Consider the following 16,981-nt stretch of genomic DNA (forward strand, 5'->3'; position numbering starts at 1 on the left):
CTCTCTAGAAGCGGTCAGAACACAGGTCATTTCAACATTTTACTATGTTTTATTTTCCAAATTTCTTTTGTAATTATGAAAAACTGCATGTTCAGTGTAAAAAGCCCACCTTCTCAGGTCACTGGGCGGAGGCTGGGGCTGCGGTGACGCCGAGTGGCCGAGGGCGTGTGTGCGAGGGCTCCTGTCTTTCTGGCCTCACCCGTGCTCCTGGTGGGGGGAGTGTGGTGGCCAGGGCGTCCCAGGAGTGTGCCCTCCCAGGTCCTGGGCGCACACTTTCATCCCCAGGTTCGCCCTGTGTCACTCTCCTGCCTTCCAGATGACGCCTTTATCAACCCCCACCTGGCTAAGATCTTCGAGCGGGTGCGGCAGAGCGCGGACTTCATGCCACTGAAGCAGATGATGGTGAGGAGCCAGGGGCTCTGCCCACCCTCTGGGTCCTCGGCCCCCACTGGGTGGAGGGGACAGACTCGGGGCTTCTCCGGGTGGCCCAGGCAGGGCGTGCTCAGAGCCCCTCCCTGGCCCTGCCCTCCAGAAAACTCTCAACAACGACCTGGGCCCCAACTGGCGGGACAAGTTGGAATACTTCGAGGAGCGGCCCTTCGCCGCCGCATCTATTGGGCAGGTGCACTTGGCCCGAATGAAGGGCGGCCGCGAGGTGGCCATGAAGATCCAGGTAGGCGGCCTGATGCGCAGTGCCTGTCCCTATGGGGGCTGCAGGGGGCAGAGCTGGGGCCTGGCTCATGGGGACCTCTGCACCCCACGTCCCGCAGGGCACCCTCTCTCCTGGCAGGGCCATATGTGGTGTCCTCTGGCCCCAGTGCCTGTACGGCACCAGAAGCTTGGGAAGTATTTGCTAAATGAGTGACTTTGGGGGCACGGAGGGGCCCCCAGCAAGCTTGGTTTGGGATGGGCAGGGACAGGGGACAAGTGATTGCCTTTTGGGGCCAGAGCTGGTGGGAGGGTGGCTGTGAGTGAGGTGAGGCAGTAGAAGGTGGACAATGAGGCTGTGATGGGGTCCAGGGGTCACGGCAGCATGGCTGGGTCTTAGCTCTGGTTCTCCAGGGTGTGGGCGGGGGCCAGGACACAGCTGGAAAGCCAGTGGGGGTTGGGGGAGTGCCCCAGGCAGGGCCCACCCGTCTCCCTGGGCTAACTCCCCTGCCCTGCCCATACCCCCACAGTACCCTGGCGTGGCCCAGAGCATCAACAGTGATGTCAACAACCTCATGGCCGTGCTGAACATGAGCAACATGCTTCCAGAAGGTCTGAGGCTAGGTGGTTGGGTCAAGGGCAGGAGTGGGTGGCAGGCATCTGCGTTGGCTTCTGGGGACCAGAGGGGGGCCTCCCTGCAGAGCCCCATTCCTCGCTGATGCCCTTCTCCCCGGTCCAGGCCTGTTCCCCGAGCACCTGATCGACGTGTTGAGGCGAGAGCTGGCCCTGGAGTGTGACTACCAGCGAGAGGCCGCCTGCGCCCGCAAGTTCAGGTGTGGCCCCCGGCCTGGCCCCTTGCATGTTTCCACCAGGGAGGCAGAAGGAACCACGTTCAGCAGCTGGTGAAGGCCCCTCCGGCTCTGAGGGGCAGAGGGCTGGGGTTGCAGCCTGGGCCGAGGCCACATCCTGCCTGGGGTGAAGGAGGGCCCTCTGCCTAGTGGGGTGTGTGTGTGGGGGAGGTGGTGTGGAGGGCCTGTGGCTAGGGCGTGACCTCCTGCCCCTACCCAGGGAACTGCTGAAGGACCACCCCTTCTTCTACGTGCCTGAGATCGTGGATGAGCTCTGCAGCCCACACGTGCTGACCACAGAGCTGGTGTCCGGCTTCCCCCTGGACCAGGCCGAAGGGCTCAGCCAGGAGATTCGGAATGAGGTGCGTCTGTGCCAGCAGACAGGTGGGGCCGGGGTGGCCCTGCCGTGTGGCTGTTTGGTGACCTAATGTTGTGAGCCGGGGACTTGGAGCCCTGAGGTGCTCCCTGGGGGTGAGGGGCAGTGAAGTAGCACCAGTGGGACTTAGGGGGACATAGGGGAGCTGCTGCCTTCCCTGGCCCAAGTGACACTGGGAATCAAACAGTCCCGCAGGGTAGGGTGGGTAAAACAGGAGGCAGGGGCTTCTCTGGCCCCAGTCTCCCAGGGCACCAGGCAGTGTGGTGCTGCCTGACACAGACCCTTCCCACTGTCCGCAGATCTGCTACAACATCCTGGTTCTGTGCCTGAGGGAGCTGTTCGAGTTCCACTTCATGCAAACAGACCCCAACTGGTCCAACTTCTTCTATGACCCCCAGCAGCACAAGGTGAGCCCCAGGGTGGGGGCACCCGCAGCCAGGCCTGAGAGCTTCTCTGAATGGGGCACGTGAGGCCCTGGACTGCCCCTTGTCCTGGGAAAGTCAGCAGAGAGCTCAGGGCTCCGGGAGTGGGGATCCTCACCGCCCTCTGTTGCACCCCCTTCCCGGCCCCACACCTGCACCATGGAGCACCAGGGCCAAATTTCTCCTGGTGTCTCTGACCCCAGGTGGCTCTTTTGGATTTTGGGGCAACACGGGAATATGACAGATCCTTCACTGACCTCTACATTCAGGTAACTGGAGAGGGGCCCTGGCCTTGGTCCACGTTTTTCTGAGGCTGGGACAGGATGCTGGGGGACTTGGGGTAGGGAGAATGACTGGGTTCCTGCCCTTGTGTCCCCATCTGCGCTGCCTGCCCCTCAGGTCTGGTGACAGCAGGCAGTTAGGCTGACAGCTGCCAGGCGTGTCACAGAACTGGCTGGGGGCCCTGTGCAGGGAGAGGATGAGGGTGGGGTGGGCCCGGGTGTGGCACTTGGCTCCCTGGGATGTCGGGAGCTTTTCTTTCCATGCTGCCCACGGTCCCCTCCTGTGCCTCTCCCCAGATCATCAGGGCTGCTGCCGACAGGGACAGGGAGACTGTGCGGGCGAAATCCATAGAGATGAAGTTCCTCACTGGCTATGAGGTCAAGGTGAGCAGGGTTGGGGGGATCCCCGGGGCCTGGTGACCCAGGGCCCAGCTCCATGTGTAGGAATGGATGAAAGCACAGGGGGCAGCTGCCCTCAAGGGGTCCCCAGAGGCTGGGCCTCCTTGGGCACGGTCTGGAAGCTGGGGCCCGCCCTGGCCCATGCTGCCCTGCTGTGCGTGAGATTTTCCGAGTGGGCCAGTTAGTTGGGGACTCAGGGGACTTGTCGTGAAGCTCGTTTCTGCCTCTCACTCTCGCCCACTTAGGGCTTGGGGTCGGGGCTCGATTGAGCCACTGTGCAGAGCAAGTGGGAAGGGAAGCCCCAGCCCTCCCCCTCATCCCTGGGGAGAGTCAGAAGAAACCTTAGAAGCCTTTAAAATAAAGGGGAATGGTCTGTGCTGGTGCTGCCTGAAGCCACCCACAAAGTGGCATTTTCCACTTGCTTGACAGTGGGGAAGGAGTTAAATCCAGGTCAAGCCTTGGGTTTGCTGTCTCGTAGGAGTGCCATTTGAGGCTTGTCAGTATCTCTGAGCCTCCCTTATCTCAGCTGTAAGCCCTCAGTGGGCAGCAGCTCTCCGCCGCCTCTTCCTTATGGCCACTCGCACTGACTCGATTCCTGGCCCCCCATCCCTCTGACCACCTTGGGCTGTCCCTGGCGGCAGCTCCTCTCCCCTGCTCTGTTGGCGGCAGCTTCCTTAGGCTGCTAGTTCCCGTGGGCAGACACACGGCTGCTGGGTGTGTTTTGGGTGAACTCTGGCAGGCTCAGACACGCACGGTGAGAGGCCCTGCCAGCTCAGGCCCACGGACTCTGTTCTTTTTGGCCAGAACAGTGTTTTGTTAAAACTTAATGAGTGCCAGGAGGTGGGACGCATCCTCTGCATTCTGCCACAGGCCCCACCACTCCCCTTTTGCATCACGTCAGCCCAGTCCATGTTACCCTCGTGTTCCTGGCCCCTGTGGGTGTGAGTTTATGCCCATTACCATGATGTAATCCAGTTTACAATAGAGCTTTATGTGAGAACTCGGTGCCCTGGGCATTGTGGGAGGAACCCAGGCTGGTGGAGGGCTCTGGTGTCTTGCTGCCATTTACCCTTCCTCTCCTGCCCCAGGTCATGGAAGACGCCCACTTGGATGCCATCCTCATCCTGGGGGAGGCCTTCGCCTCCGATGAGCCCTTTGATTTTGGCACCCAGAGCACCACTGAGAAGATCCACAACCTGATTCCCGTCATGCTGAGGCACCGTCTCGTCCCCCCACCCGAGGAGACCTACTCCCTGCACAGGAAGATGGGGGGCTCCTTCCTCATCTGCTCCAAGCTGAAGGCCCGCTTCCCCTGCAAGGCCATGTTCGAGGAGGCCTACAGCAACTACCGCAAGAGGCAGGCCCAGCAGTAGGGCTGTGGGCCACACCCAGGCCGGCTCCGCGGGAACTCTCCCTCAGACAGGCCAAAAACCAGTAGGGAGGTGGTGGTGATGCTCTTTTTAACTCCTTTGCCCAATAAGGGGGGGTGGCTGCCTGGAGCCCCGTAGCCAGCGCTTTCCACGGTTTCTGTTGCTAAATGATTTTAGAGAAGTGCAAGAATGAAGATGAAGCCCCACTGCTCGGTGAGTCTGCCTCTGTGTGTCCTCTGAAATAAGTAGATGAAGATGAAAGAGCAACTTTGTTTTCTTCTTTTTCCTGACTTGAATGTTAAGCAGGAGGGAGAGAGTCCTTACTCCCCTCCAATCTCTGTTCCAGTGCAAAACCCAGAAACATGAACACAGATACGATTGTGGGATTTTATCATCTGTGTAGTAGGTGTGTTTATGTTTCTAAAGTGAAATTTGTGTTTTCTGCCCTTTTCCTCTCCAGCCGATGGGCTGGAGCTGGGAGAGGTGCTGATCTAACAGTGCCAACAAGTGCTCCTTACGCCTGTGAGGCCCAGGCCTGTGGGGCTGGCTCTCACCTTTGACAGCCGAATGTTTCTAAAGAACTGCTGCCCCACAGTGAGGGTGGGAGCAGCAGAACAGGGAATGCCAGACACAGGCTCGCTGTTGCTGGAAGGCGGGGTGGGACTTCGTCTGTCTGTCATGAGAGGCACAGGTGTCACCAGTTCCAGCCAAAGGCTCCTCACAGGCTCTGTGAATTTTTTGTACAAGTCTTGTAATTATCGAGTCAACTTGTTTCAATTTAATAAAAATGCTTATGGGAAGTGCTTTGGCGCGTGCACCCTCTTCTGTATTCTAGAGAATGACCACCCATATCTATCTTCTAGCTCGTGGTGGTGGTTCTTTTCTGACCTGATGGTCGTAGCAGGCTCAGTGTCACAGGCCATTTGCAAGGTTTGGGACTGGTTCAGTGCGAGGCCCTTGGCCCTGAACCTGGAAGGCTCAGCCCCGTTCCCTGTAAGAAGGGAGGTGGAAGGGGTGGAGAACAGGAGGAGAGGTTGCAGTGTCACTGCCCCAGCCCCCGACAGGCCGTACCACACTGCTGAAGCAGCTGTACCCGGTGATGGTGGCAACTGGGAGGACACTGACACCTGCCAGCAGGGCTGACGCCAGGTCTGCATCACAGTGAGACGTCTCCTCTCTAGACATCAGCTGCAGTTGAGGACCACTTCCTGAAAAGTGGCTTTTCCTGGTGCCAGATTGATTCCTAGATAACAGGACACACTGGACACTGAGCTGGGGCCCTTTCTACGGACGTGTGAGCAGTTGAAAGTGCATCTGCAGACTGCAGAGGCCCAGAAGAGGCTTTGAGAGGTATAGGCTTTCAGGGTTCTTCAAGAAAACATAGTTTCTGAAATTTGGGATTGCCGAGTAACAGACCCAGTGGGCTCCGGGACAGGATGGAGAGGCCTGGGTGGTGTCCATAAGGCTGCCTGGCTAGCAGCGGCACCCAGCACCACTGTCAGATCCCTGGCTGGAACTCTTGTGGCCCTCTTAAGGGTATTTGCTGTTGTTTGTTTAGCGAACTCTGCAGCACTCAGATCTGAAGCCATCGTCCTGCAGAGTAAACAAACAGCAGGGGCAGAAGCCAGGCCAGCCCCAGCCAGGGTTCTCACAGTCTGTCTCTTCCTCTTGAACAAGCCAAACAAGTCAAGCAGCAGCATGCGGGGTAAAGGGAGAGGAGAAGAATAGACAGCCAGCATTTGCTTCCCCAGGAACCACGACCATAACTGCTGGGAGAGGAGGAATTTTCTAAGGGAAACGAATGTGGTTTGTGTGTCCCAAGTCTGAGAGCTGGCTGAGAACTAGAGCCCTCCCTGTGAAGACAGTGGGGATCACTGGATTGCAAATGACTTTAATCCCTGAGTAAAGCTGGCTCTGAAGCTGGCCACACATACATACTTATTCTTTTGTACCTACTTTGATTTTTACTGTATTGTATTGTGATGAATGACTCCCCGTGCTCACCCATTCACACTGAGACATGGGGCATGAGAACATGGCAAATCATGGCTTGATTTTCCCAGAGTCTGTGTCTTCGTATCCTTAACATCTAGTGAAGGGCTGGACACTGCACAACAAAAAAATATTTGTTACTATAGGCTTTGACAGTTACTCATAAGGACAAAACACTGAGCCATAGGCTAGAAGTTAGATTCTGAATGCATTAACTCCTGACACTCGAAGTGGGCCTTTTTACAGAGGAAAAAGGCCCAGAGGTTAAAAGTGGCAGAACGAGGATTTGGAACAAGACAGTCTGGTCTTACAGTCTACACTAAGGTGACCAAACCAAGGGCTGGCAAACTATGATGGTCCAAGGGCCAAATCTGGCCCACTGCATTTTTGTAAGTTTTACTGGAGCACAGCCACTCTCGTTCATGTATGTAGCAGGCTAAGACTGTTTTTGCACTGAAACGCCAGAGCCGGGGAGCTGCAGCAAACTATATATACAAAGGCACAAGGATTTCTTTTAACTGGTCCTGGACAGAAAAGGGTTGCCAAGCCCTGTTCTAAAGCACTGCACAGCTGACATTATAGCAAACCAACATAACAGTAACAGCCACAAATGTCAATTCCATGGGCTACTGGAACCAGGAGTATTATTCTCCAAATAACTATTTAGCTGCCACCAGTTCAGGAGTTCCTTTAACGCCACCCCTGGACCTTCCCTGTGTGTTCTTAGATGGCACCATTCTAACTCCAGAAAAGCAGTAACAGTCAGTCTTGTTTAAGTGACACAAAATCAAACTGCTCCCACATTCACACTGTCAGGGCCACTCAGGAAACCTCATGCAGCCAGAGCTTGGTCTTGTGGACTGAAGTAACAGCAACAGCGAAGATCTGGCCAGAAGAGGGGAGTTGAAAGCTTCAGGAGAATTGAACATCATTCTTACCCGAGCTAAGGAAGAAAGTAAGAAAGTCCTAGATTAAACCACAGGGGCAAACTAACCCCATGTCCTTTTACGGCATAAGGAAGCAGCCTGGGATGAGGAAGGAAGCCAGCAGAAAGAAGAGAAGGGACACGCGGAGAGGTGGCACCTTTCTCTATTCCTCAGAATTTCAAGTGGGGGGAAAAAGACAAAATACTCAATGCTAACAGTTCTCTGTTTTATTGCAATACAGCAAAGTCTGGTTAATATTAAGTGATACCAACATAAAATATTGGTGAGGAGTCTTTTGTGACATTTTTTACTATCCCACCTTAAATATTTCTGTGCAAAAGAATCCACATCATTGGTAGCAGAGGATCTCTTATAAAGTTCCCTAAGACACTGAGGGCATAAAACCAAACAAAATAAAATAAGGAGTGATTGACAGGCGAAAGCAGTACCTTCCCCTCCATACACGTCAGCATTATATTCTAACCAAAAAATGATCACACCAGGCCATGCAAAACTGTACAATATTACAACGAGAAAAACCCTAAAAAATTTATAAAATGAATGATATACTGTCAAATAAAAAGGCAAGTCATTTTGTTTTCATGAGATTTCAAGGTTGATTTGAGTCAGCTTCCCCCGGAACTGCATGGTGTCCTGTGTGGGGAGGGCCCAGCGTGCTGCCAGTGCTGGGGGGCGGGGCTTGCACTCCTTATCTAGCAGAAGTGCACAGACAACTGTGGACTTGAGTAACAATTAAAGTCATAAGGAAAGAGGTTTTAAAATGGGCTCCATGAAATGCAGCTCATCTAGTTCAGGGCTGGGCCAGAGAGAGGGGGAAGTGGAGTGCCCAATTCATTCCCTGTTGTGCTCACCACACATGGGCTACGGCAAAGTCTGCTCTGAGCGCCCCTCTGTCTAGATTGGATGGGGAGCCTTAGGCTTGGCAAGGCCCACCTGCTGGGAGACTGCAGTGGTTGTGATCCCTGCCAAAGGCGGCAAATGGCCCTGCTGCGTCTGTGGTTTTGACCTCTGCTCACCCCTGCTCTGGCTTTTCCTTAATGATACCTGAGATGCCACATAAATGTAACCAGTCTTTCTCAGAAATAGATGTGGCCACTAAGTAACAAAATGACATAATTCTAACCTATGGAAGGAAAGACAGGCTGAGAGCCAGCCAGGAATGATAGATTGTTGCTGTAAACATGACAGGAATTTCAGATTCTCCCCTGAAGTGTGGGTACAATAATTGGCTGGAAAACCAAATAGGTGGGCTCCTTTTAGTTGTATCTCATAGCCTTAAAGATGTGCTCCCTAGGAAATAACAGAAATCACTAAGTGTGTTGGGGGTGTGTATAAATACATATATAATAACAAAAAATGTAAGATCTACTTTAGCAATCATTTGACAAGGAGCAAGACTTTTGTTTTTGGCAAACAGAAATAATATATATGAATGTAATTTTAAATACCCAAAGCACAAAACATGATTAGTCAGAATTCGAGGGTAGATAACTTGGCTGGACATAGATAGCACCAAATACTAACGCAGATAGACTATCCCAGAAATGCCTCTGAATGTATTTTTTCTATTGAGAAACAAGTTTCTGCTGCCATATACATTTTTAAAATGTCCTGCATGAAAACAAAAGATAACTTCAGATAGTAATAAAATACTTTATCTGTGAGCTTTGCTACTGACTCCTCTGGTAATTATGTTTTCTTTCCCTGGAACCCACTCCCTGTCTTTTCACATCATTCTTCTCAGAAGCTTCTGGAGGTAACGGGCTTCATATTTAAGGGTGGGATAAACCCAGTAGGATGACCATTATTTTGGGAAAACCCTCCCCAAAACTATTACCCCTGGCAGTGTTTCTCCCCTAAAGCCCTGCTTTTAGAATCTACACGCATTCGGGACTGCTCTATTATGACTGATGAGATTACTTGCCATTGCAGTGGAAAACTCAAAGAGCGCCATGGCGCAATCCATGGGGTGAATATGGACAAGCCGCCTAGTTAGCCTGGCAGCCAAGACAAGCCTCAGTAGCTCTCTCTCATCTGCCCTGTTGGGAGGCTGAAGAGTATGACCCATTGCAGTGGAGCCTAGACTTTAGGCAGGGTTATATTTTGATCCTAAAAGCATCCTTTGGAAAATAAGCACCTATAGGCAACAAAAATTCACAATTACTTGTCAAAGCTACAAACTAATGGCTTACGTCAAGTCCTGTTAATCTCGGCTTGGGATGGCCTCCTCCTTGCCTGAGAAGAGAAGGGAGAGAGGAGAAGGCAAGGGGAAAGGGAAGAGGAGGATGGGGAGGGTGGGGAGAGTGAGGAGAGGAGGGGAGGGTGGGGAGAGTGAGGAGAGGAGGGGAGGGTGGACAGAAGGGGTGCGAGCTGGTCACAAGCACCAGGCAGGGGCTGGCTGGCTGACTCCCTTCTCTCACGTGGAGTGCTGAGGACAAGGATCTACCAAGTCATATGACAATGATCCAACTAAAGGGCCGACCCTTGGTATTCAGGTGACAAAAGTGTTTTCATACTTCATTCTAAAAGCAGAAAGATTTGGGAGATTAGAACTGTGCTGTGAATTACACCCATCCAAAATAAAATATAATCAAATCTGAGCCGGCACCAAACTCAGAATGTTTAAATGTCAAAGCTGTTATATGAAAATTCCCGATTATAGGCGCTTACAATGGAATCCCCAGCAGGATCCTTTCTTCCCTCACTGCATCTCAGAACCTTCTCCACACAGCAGCATCACCTGGAAACAGCCTCAGCTCCCTGCACATGCCGCAGGCCAGCACGAGCTGCTGCCAGTGACACAGAGGTGGAGTCACAGACAGCAGCAGTGAAATGATGGCCTTAAACACTGCAACTCAGGTTAGCAACTGCAGGAAAACTTTCTTCATTTTCACTGAATTTTAAAGAGAGAATCCTGTCTCTATTTCTCAGAGAAACTTAGGTGAAAAGTAAAAGAGAGGCAAAATCTCTTCCCTTCATGAGATACTTTTATTTTTATCTCTTTCTCTACTCATGTGCTTTGATTCTGTAGAAATAGATCTGTCTGATTCTGCATCTCATTTCCTTATGGCAACTACAACAGGAGGAATCCAGCTGGAAATGCCACTAACCCCACAATCCAGCACCTGAGAGAGGAAGCCAGTCCGAGCGCTGTGCTGGGCTCACTCTGGCCTGCGCACTGGGGTTGTCACATCCATTTTCCACTGGCTATGGGGAATAATATTTGGTTAAGGCTGTTCAAGCCCCTGCTTTTGAGGTTTTACATTATTTGGTAATGAAAGCCTTTTTTTCTTCCTTCCCCAGGCTTATCTGAAGAAGCTCACGCCCACTGTCAACAAAACAGACTCCTCCTTGGGAAGTGTCTCCAGCCCTGGGACAGACACCTCACTGTGACTTAGGGAGGGACAGGATTAGCCCAGGAATAAAAGCATTTTTAGAAATCATTTTCTGCACCTTCAGAAGCTACAACACTCCTTGTACCCTTTCAGACAGAAGGGATCAGAGGTGACAGAATCGTGTATTTCTACATTTATCTGTGGAAGATAAAATACAATAAAAAGTGAGAAGTGTTCAAATTCCACCACTAGGAAAAGAAACATCTTGGGTAGAGATGAGTTTGCCTTTTGCTGCTGCTGCTGAAGTGGCTTCAAATGTTAAAGCTTGGTGCCCAGGGCACACCCCAAACCAGCAAAACCAGGGTCTGCAAATGTTTTCTAAAGCTCCCCAGGTGACTAGAGCCTATAACCAGTTTGAGGACAAGGCAATAAAGGGAACTCTGATTTCTCTCGCTCTCCCTCTAAAAATGCGAGCTTGAGGCCTTTCTACCCTTTACATTACTTAGCTGGGAAACAGACGAGAAACAACATATTTCTTTAAATTAAATCATCTCTCTTATATATGCATCCATCTTTTGTTGAATACAAGAGGCTCCTTTTAAATATATACATTCAGTACTTCTACATTTATGTATTCATTTAAACTCTGTACTGTAGTAAAATATGCACTGTTTTAATTCATAAGGATTTCCTGGCAACAATCAGGTTGATACTCACTGTGGTTGCTGATTAAGAGCTTAGTGAGCCACTCCAGGGACGGATTCTCCCTTCTGGATGCGGAGAATCCCATGAGCTATTTTAGGACTATAATGAGACTCTACTGTGAAAGCAAAATCTGTCTAATCTTATTCTTATCACTTACATTTGTGTAATCTGTCTATTTAAGCTACCTTTGGGAGTAGGGGTAAAATGTTACTGAAAGCAACTCTAAGTGCATGGAATGAAATCAACATTAATCTAAGTTGCTACGGAAAGTCTGTCTTTGTTGTTGCTGTTAGGCTGGGGGCGTGGATCTGAGAGTCGTGTCGTCAGAACTCCTGAATCCCTGTCCTGCTACTGCTGCCAGCCCCTGGTGGCTTTCAGGCCGAGGTGGAGGGAAGAGATGAAAGTGAGAGGAGGCGAGTGGCAGGGAGCGGAGAGCGAGAGGTCCCAGTGCTGAGGCAGCTCACGGGTCCCAGCTCCCGCGGTCAGTGCTCTCCAGGGAGAGGCTCTTGGTCTTTCGGGGTGAAACTGGGCTTGGGGGGCTGCTTAGGTTGGAACTGTTGGAAGCTGTGGAATGCCTCGGAGAGTCAGAGTCCTGTAAGGCCCAAAGTAAAACATTAATGAGAAGCAGGGGGAGAAAGGGAGGCAGAAGGGACTCAGATTACCACCACCCACTCCAGCCACCCTGATCAAATAACCCCACAGGGCCTCCTCGTTGTCAATATAAAGCCCCTTCTATGAGCTGAGGAAAAGGCATGGAACATACATGCTCCGTCCTTTCTGTAGGCCTTTACAGATGATGGTATTTTCATACAAAAGCCAGAAGTCTGAATGCCTCTGGGAAAACTGCAGTTTGCAACCCGAGTGACTGGCCTAGCTGCCCCCTGGCCAAGAGTGAACGCTGGCCCCTGACCCCGACCCCTGCTGCAGCTGAGGCCAATCCCAAGGTGGTGGGATTGCCTGGGAAGATGCCCTAGTCTTTCTGATACATGACGCCTCCGGAACCCTGCCTACTCACCTCTCCGTCAAAGTCCCTCGCTGGGGCATCACTTCCTTGGTCCATGCCTCCGGAGGACAAAGAGCCCTCTGATGGGGAGGGCATGGGCTGCCGCTTGGCACTGTAGCTTCCTCCAGAGAATTCCCTCTTCAGTGCGCTGCCATTCTGTGCAGATGACCCTACAGTACATCATGCAGGCAAAATTTTACATATGCAGAGGGGACAATACTCTAGAAAGCACAGACTGCTGAGCTGACAGGCCATCCTTTGCAGGCCCCAGACCCCTCCTCTCCTGAAGCACAGTAAGTCCAACTGTAGTACCTCTGTCCTGAGCTCAACCCCGAATCCAGCAATCTCACTCGCTGTTCCTGTCCACCCCAGCCACGGGGACTCCTGGTGGGCAAGCAGCACTCTCCAGGCTGTGCCATCTGCCCAAATGCCCTGCTTGCTAACAATTCCCTGGAATCCCTTAAGTCTCCACCTGCCCGGTACTGCCTTGCAAGTCTTTCGCAGCCACTGACGGCTCCCAGCCATCTTTCACACATCTCTTTCGTGGCATTTAGGAAGTCATGTTATCAACATGTGCCTGCCATTCTCCTAATGGATGAGGTGTCTTTGCCTCTCCAGGGCCTAGCACAGGACATGGCACACGACAGGCTCAAAACAGATGCGCTAAATGAGGAAGCTGGGTTGTACCATCCCCAGAGAGAGGCCATGCCACTCATTGAAGAAATATCGCTTATCTTCTAGAAAATTTTCATAAAATCACAAAGAAAACATAAAAGTACTTTTACCTCACAGGGCAAAGAGCCTGAGATATAAAATAGAGGTTTTCTTCAAAGCCACTCTATTGTGTTCTCAGAGTTGGGGTAGGTAACAGTGGACCAGCAGCATTCACAGGAAGAAAAAGGAAGACTCAAAACACCCTGGGGAATCTCGGGGCTACTGTCAGTACCTATTTAAAGCTCTTGGCATTCCCTACTATTACAAGGTTTTTGCTTAAACATGCCTTAATCGTGCTGAGTTGCAGTATTAGGATTATTGGTCCAAAAGACTGTGCTGAGGTTTTAGTACAACTCTAAGGTACAGGTTGTGCTTGTTTCAACTTTTTGCTGGTTTAACATGTCTCAATTGTTTTTTACATTAAGAATTGAGTGAAACATGTCAAAAAATGATAGTTTAAAGTAGCACATTTATCTAATGACCACCAAAATACACAAGTGTTCATAAATAAACTGAACAAGAGCCTGCCTGGGCAGACTCTGTCCTTGGTAATCCCCCTTCCACCTCCCTTCCTCAGCTTCTTTGCGGAACCCCTAGGCTGCAGTCATGGGCTCGCTGGCATTTCCTCGACACTGTGACTGACTGACTGCAGATCAGCAACACTGGTGGTATACTGTTTAGCGTATGACGGAGCTTTACAAACACCAATGCCCAGCCCTATCCCAGAACAATTACAGCAGAGTTTCTGATTTAACTTTAAAAGCTCTCCTGTGATTTTTGCACATGGATTTTGTAACCTGAGACTTTGCTGAAGTTGCTTGTCAGCTTAAGGAGATTTTGGACTGAGATGAAGGGGTTTTCTAAATATACAATCATGTCACCTGTAGACAGAGACAATTTGACTTCCTCTCTTCCTATCTGAATACCCTTTATTTCTTTCTCTTGTCTGATTGCCCTGGCCAGAACTTCCAATACTATGTTGAATAGGAGTGGTGAGAGAGGGCATCCTTGTCTGGTTGCAGTTTTCAAAGGGAATGCTTCCAGCTTTTGCCCATTCGGTATGATATTGGCTGTGGGTTTGTCATAAATAGCTATTATTTTGACATACGTTCCATCAATACCTAGTTTATTGAGTTTTTAGTATAAAGGGTGTTGAATTTTATCGAAGGCCTTTTCTGCATCTATTGAGATAATCGTGTGGTTTTTGTCACTGGTTCTGTTTATGTGATGGATTACGTTTATTGACTTGCGTACGTGGAACCTGCCTTGCATCTCAGGGATAAGCCGACTTGATCGTGGTGGATAAGCTTTTTGATGTGCTGCTGGAATCAGTTTGCTAGTATTTTATTGAGGATTTTCGCATCAATGTTCATCAGGGATATTGGCCTGAAATTTTCTTTTTTTGTTGCGTCTCTGCCAGGCTTTGGTATCAGGATGATGCTGGCCTCATAAAATGAGTTAGGGAGGATTCCCTCTTTTTCTATTGTTTGGAATAGCTTCAGAAGGAATGGTACCAGCTCCTCTTTGTACCTCTGGTAGAATTTGGCTGTGAATCTGCCTGGTCCTGGCCTTTTTTGGCTGGTAGGCTATTAATTACTGCCTCAATTTCAGAACTTGTTATTAGTATATTCAGGGATTCGACTTCTTCCTGGTTTAGACGTGGGAAGGTGTATGTGTCCAGGAATTTATCCATTTCTTCTAGATTTTCTATTTTATTTCTGTAGAGGTATTTACAGTATTCTCTGATGGTAGTTTCTATTTCTGTGAGATCAGTGGTGATCTCTCCTTTATCTTTTTTTTATTGTGTCTATTTGATTCTTCTCTCTTTTCTTATTAGTCTGGCTAGCGGCCTATTTTGTTAATCTTTTCAAAAAACCAGCTCCTGGAATCACTGATTTTTTGAAGGGTTTTTCATGTCTCTATCTCCTTCAGTTCTGCTCTGATCTTAGTTATTTCTTGTCTTCTGCTAGCTTTTGAATGTGTTTGCTCTTGCTTCTCTAGTTCTTTTAATTGTGATGTTAGGGTGTCGAATTTAGATCTTTCCCGCTTTCTCCTGTGGGCATTTAGTGCTATAAATTTCTCTCTAAACACTGCTTTAGCTGTGTCTCAGAGATTCTGGTATGTTGTGTCTTTGTCCTCATTGGTTGTAAAGAACTTATTTATTTCTGCCTTCATTTCGTTGTTTACCCAGTAGTCATTCAGGAGCAGGTTGTTTGGTTTCCATGTAGTTGTGTGGTTTTGAGTGATTTCTTAATCCTGAGCTCTAATTTGATTGCACTGTGGTCTGAGACACTTATAATTTCCATTCCTTTGCATTTGGTGAGGAGTGTTTTACTTCCAATTATGTGGTCAATTTTAGAATAAGTGTGATGTGGTGCTGAGAAGAATGTATATTCTGTGGATCTGGGGTGGAGAGTTCTGTAGGTGTGTATTAGGTCTGCTTGAATCAGTGCAAAAAACACAAGCATTCCTACATATGAATAATAGACAACAGAGAGCCAAATCATGAGTGAACTCCCATTACAATTGCTACAAACAAAATAAAATACCTAGGAATCCAACTTACAAGGGATGTGAAGGACCTCTTCAAGGAGAACTACAAACCACTGCTCAAAGAAATGAGAGGACATAAACAAATGGAAAAACATTCCATGCTCATGGATAGGAAGAATCAGTATCATGAAAATGGCCATAATGCCCAAAGTAATTTACAGATTCAATGCTATCCCCATCAAGCTACCAATGACTTTCTTCACAGAATTAGAAAAAACTACTTTAAATTTCATATGGAACCAAAAAATAGCCTGTATAGCCAAGACAATCCTAAGCAAAAAGAACAAAGCTGGAGGCATGATACTACCTGACTTCAAACTATACTACAAGGCTACAGTAACCAAAACAACATGGTACTGGTACCAAAAAGATATATAGACCAATGGAACACAACAGAGGCCTCAGAAGTAATGCCACACATCTACAACCATCTGATCTTTGACAAACCTGACAAAAACAAGCAATGGGGAAAGGATTCCCTATTTAATAAATGGTGTCGGGAAAACTGGCTAGCCATATGCAGAAAACGGAATTGGACCCCTTCCTTACACCTTATACAAAAATTAACTCAAGATGGATTAAAGATTTAAACATAAGATCTAAAACCATAAAAATCCTAGAAGAAAACCTAGGCAATACCATTGACACAGGCACGGGCAAAGACTTCGTGACTAAAACACCAAAAGCAATGGCAACAAAAGCCAAAATTGGCAAATGGGATCTAATTAAACTAAAGAGCTTCTGCACAGCAAAAAAACTATCATCAGAGTGAACAGGCAACCTACAGAATGGGAGAAAAGTTTTGCCATCTCTCCGTCTGACAAAGGGCTAATACCCAGAATCTACAAGGAACTTAAACAAATTTACAAGAAAAAAACCCAACCCCAGTGGGTGAAGAATATGAACAGACACTTCTAAAAAGAAGACATTTATGTGGCCAAGAAACATATGAAAAAAAGCTCATCATCACTGGTTATTAGAGAAATGCAAATCAAAACCCCAATGAGATAGCATCTCACGCTAGTTAGAATGGTGATCATTAAAAAACCAGGAAACAAGAGATGCTGGAGAGGATGTGGAGAAATAGGGACACTTTTTTTTTTTTGAGACAGAGCCTTGCTCTGTTGCCCAGGCTGGAGTGCAGTGGTGCGATCTCAGCTCACTGCAAGCTCTGCCTCCCAGGTTCATGCCATTCTCCTGCCGCAGCCTCCTGAGTAGCTGAGACTACAGGTGCCTGCCACCACACCTGGCTAATTTTTTGTATTTTTAGTAGAGACAGGTTTTCACCATCTTAGCAAGGATGATCTCAATCTCCTGACCTTGTGATCCACCCACCTCAGCCTCCCAAAGTGCTGCGATTACAGGCCTGAGCCACCGCGCCTGGGCCT

General features: G+C 49.3%; 2 protein-coding genes across 25 annotated transcripts in view; one reads left to right on the forward strand and one right to left on the reverse strand.

The window, feature by feature from the left end:
* The window catches only part of COQ8A (coenzyme Q8A), a 69,481-nt gene extending 64,337 nt beyond the window's left edge, over nt 1–5,144 (forward strand). For all 4 annotated transcript variants that reach the window (XM_058430790.1, XM_032137150.2, XM_032137149.2 and 1 more), the window contains exons 7-15: nt 317–402; nt 533–673; nt 1,179–1,260; nt 1,388–1,481; nt 1,717–1,858; nt 2,172–2,279; nt 2,498–2,563; nt 2,873–2,959; nt 4,063–5,144. In XM_058430790.1, the coding sequence (XP_058286773.1) occupies nt 317–402; nt 533–673; nt 1,179–1,260; nt 1,388–1,481; nt 1,717–1,858; nt 2,172–2,279; nt 2,498–2,563; nt 2,873–2,959; nt 4,063–4,347 (1,091 nt within the window). In that variant the 3' untranslated portion in view covers nt 4,348–5,144. The remainder of the gene's footprint in view (nt 1–316; nt 403–532; nt 674–1,178; nt 1,261–1,387; nt 1,482–1,716; nt 1,859–2,171; nt 2,280–2,497; nt 2,564–2,872; nt 2,960–4,062) is intronic.
* A 65-nt stretch (nt 5,145–5,209) lies between these two features.
* Nucleotides 5,210–16,981, reverse strand: part of CDC42BPA (CDC42 binding protein kinase alpha) — a 320,366-nt gene continuing 308,594 nt past the window's right edge. For 10 of the 21 annotated variants that reach the window (XM_058430788.1, XM_032137141.2, XM_032137139.2 and 7 more), the window contains 2 exons: nt 12,339–12,496; nt 7,293–11,915 (listed from right to left, as the gene is read on the reverse strand). In XM_058430788.1, the coding sequence (XP_058286771.1) occupies nt 11,784–11,915; nt 12,339–12,496 (290 nt within the window). In that variant the 3' untranslated portion in view covers nt 7,293–11,783. The other 11 variants (XM_032137147.2, XM_032137146.2, XM_032137145.2 and 8 more) reach the window with 6 other exon arrangements.

The sequence above is a fragment of the Hylobates moloch genome, unplaced genomic scaffold, assembly GCF_009828535.3.
Source record: "Hylobates moloch isolate HMO894 unplaced genomic scaffold, HMol_V3 SCAFFOLD_18, whole genome shotgun sequence".
NCBI lineage: Eukaryota > Metazoa > Chordata > Mammalia > Primates > Hylobatidae > Hylobates > Hylobates moloch.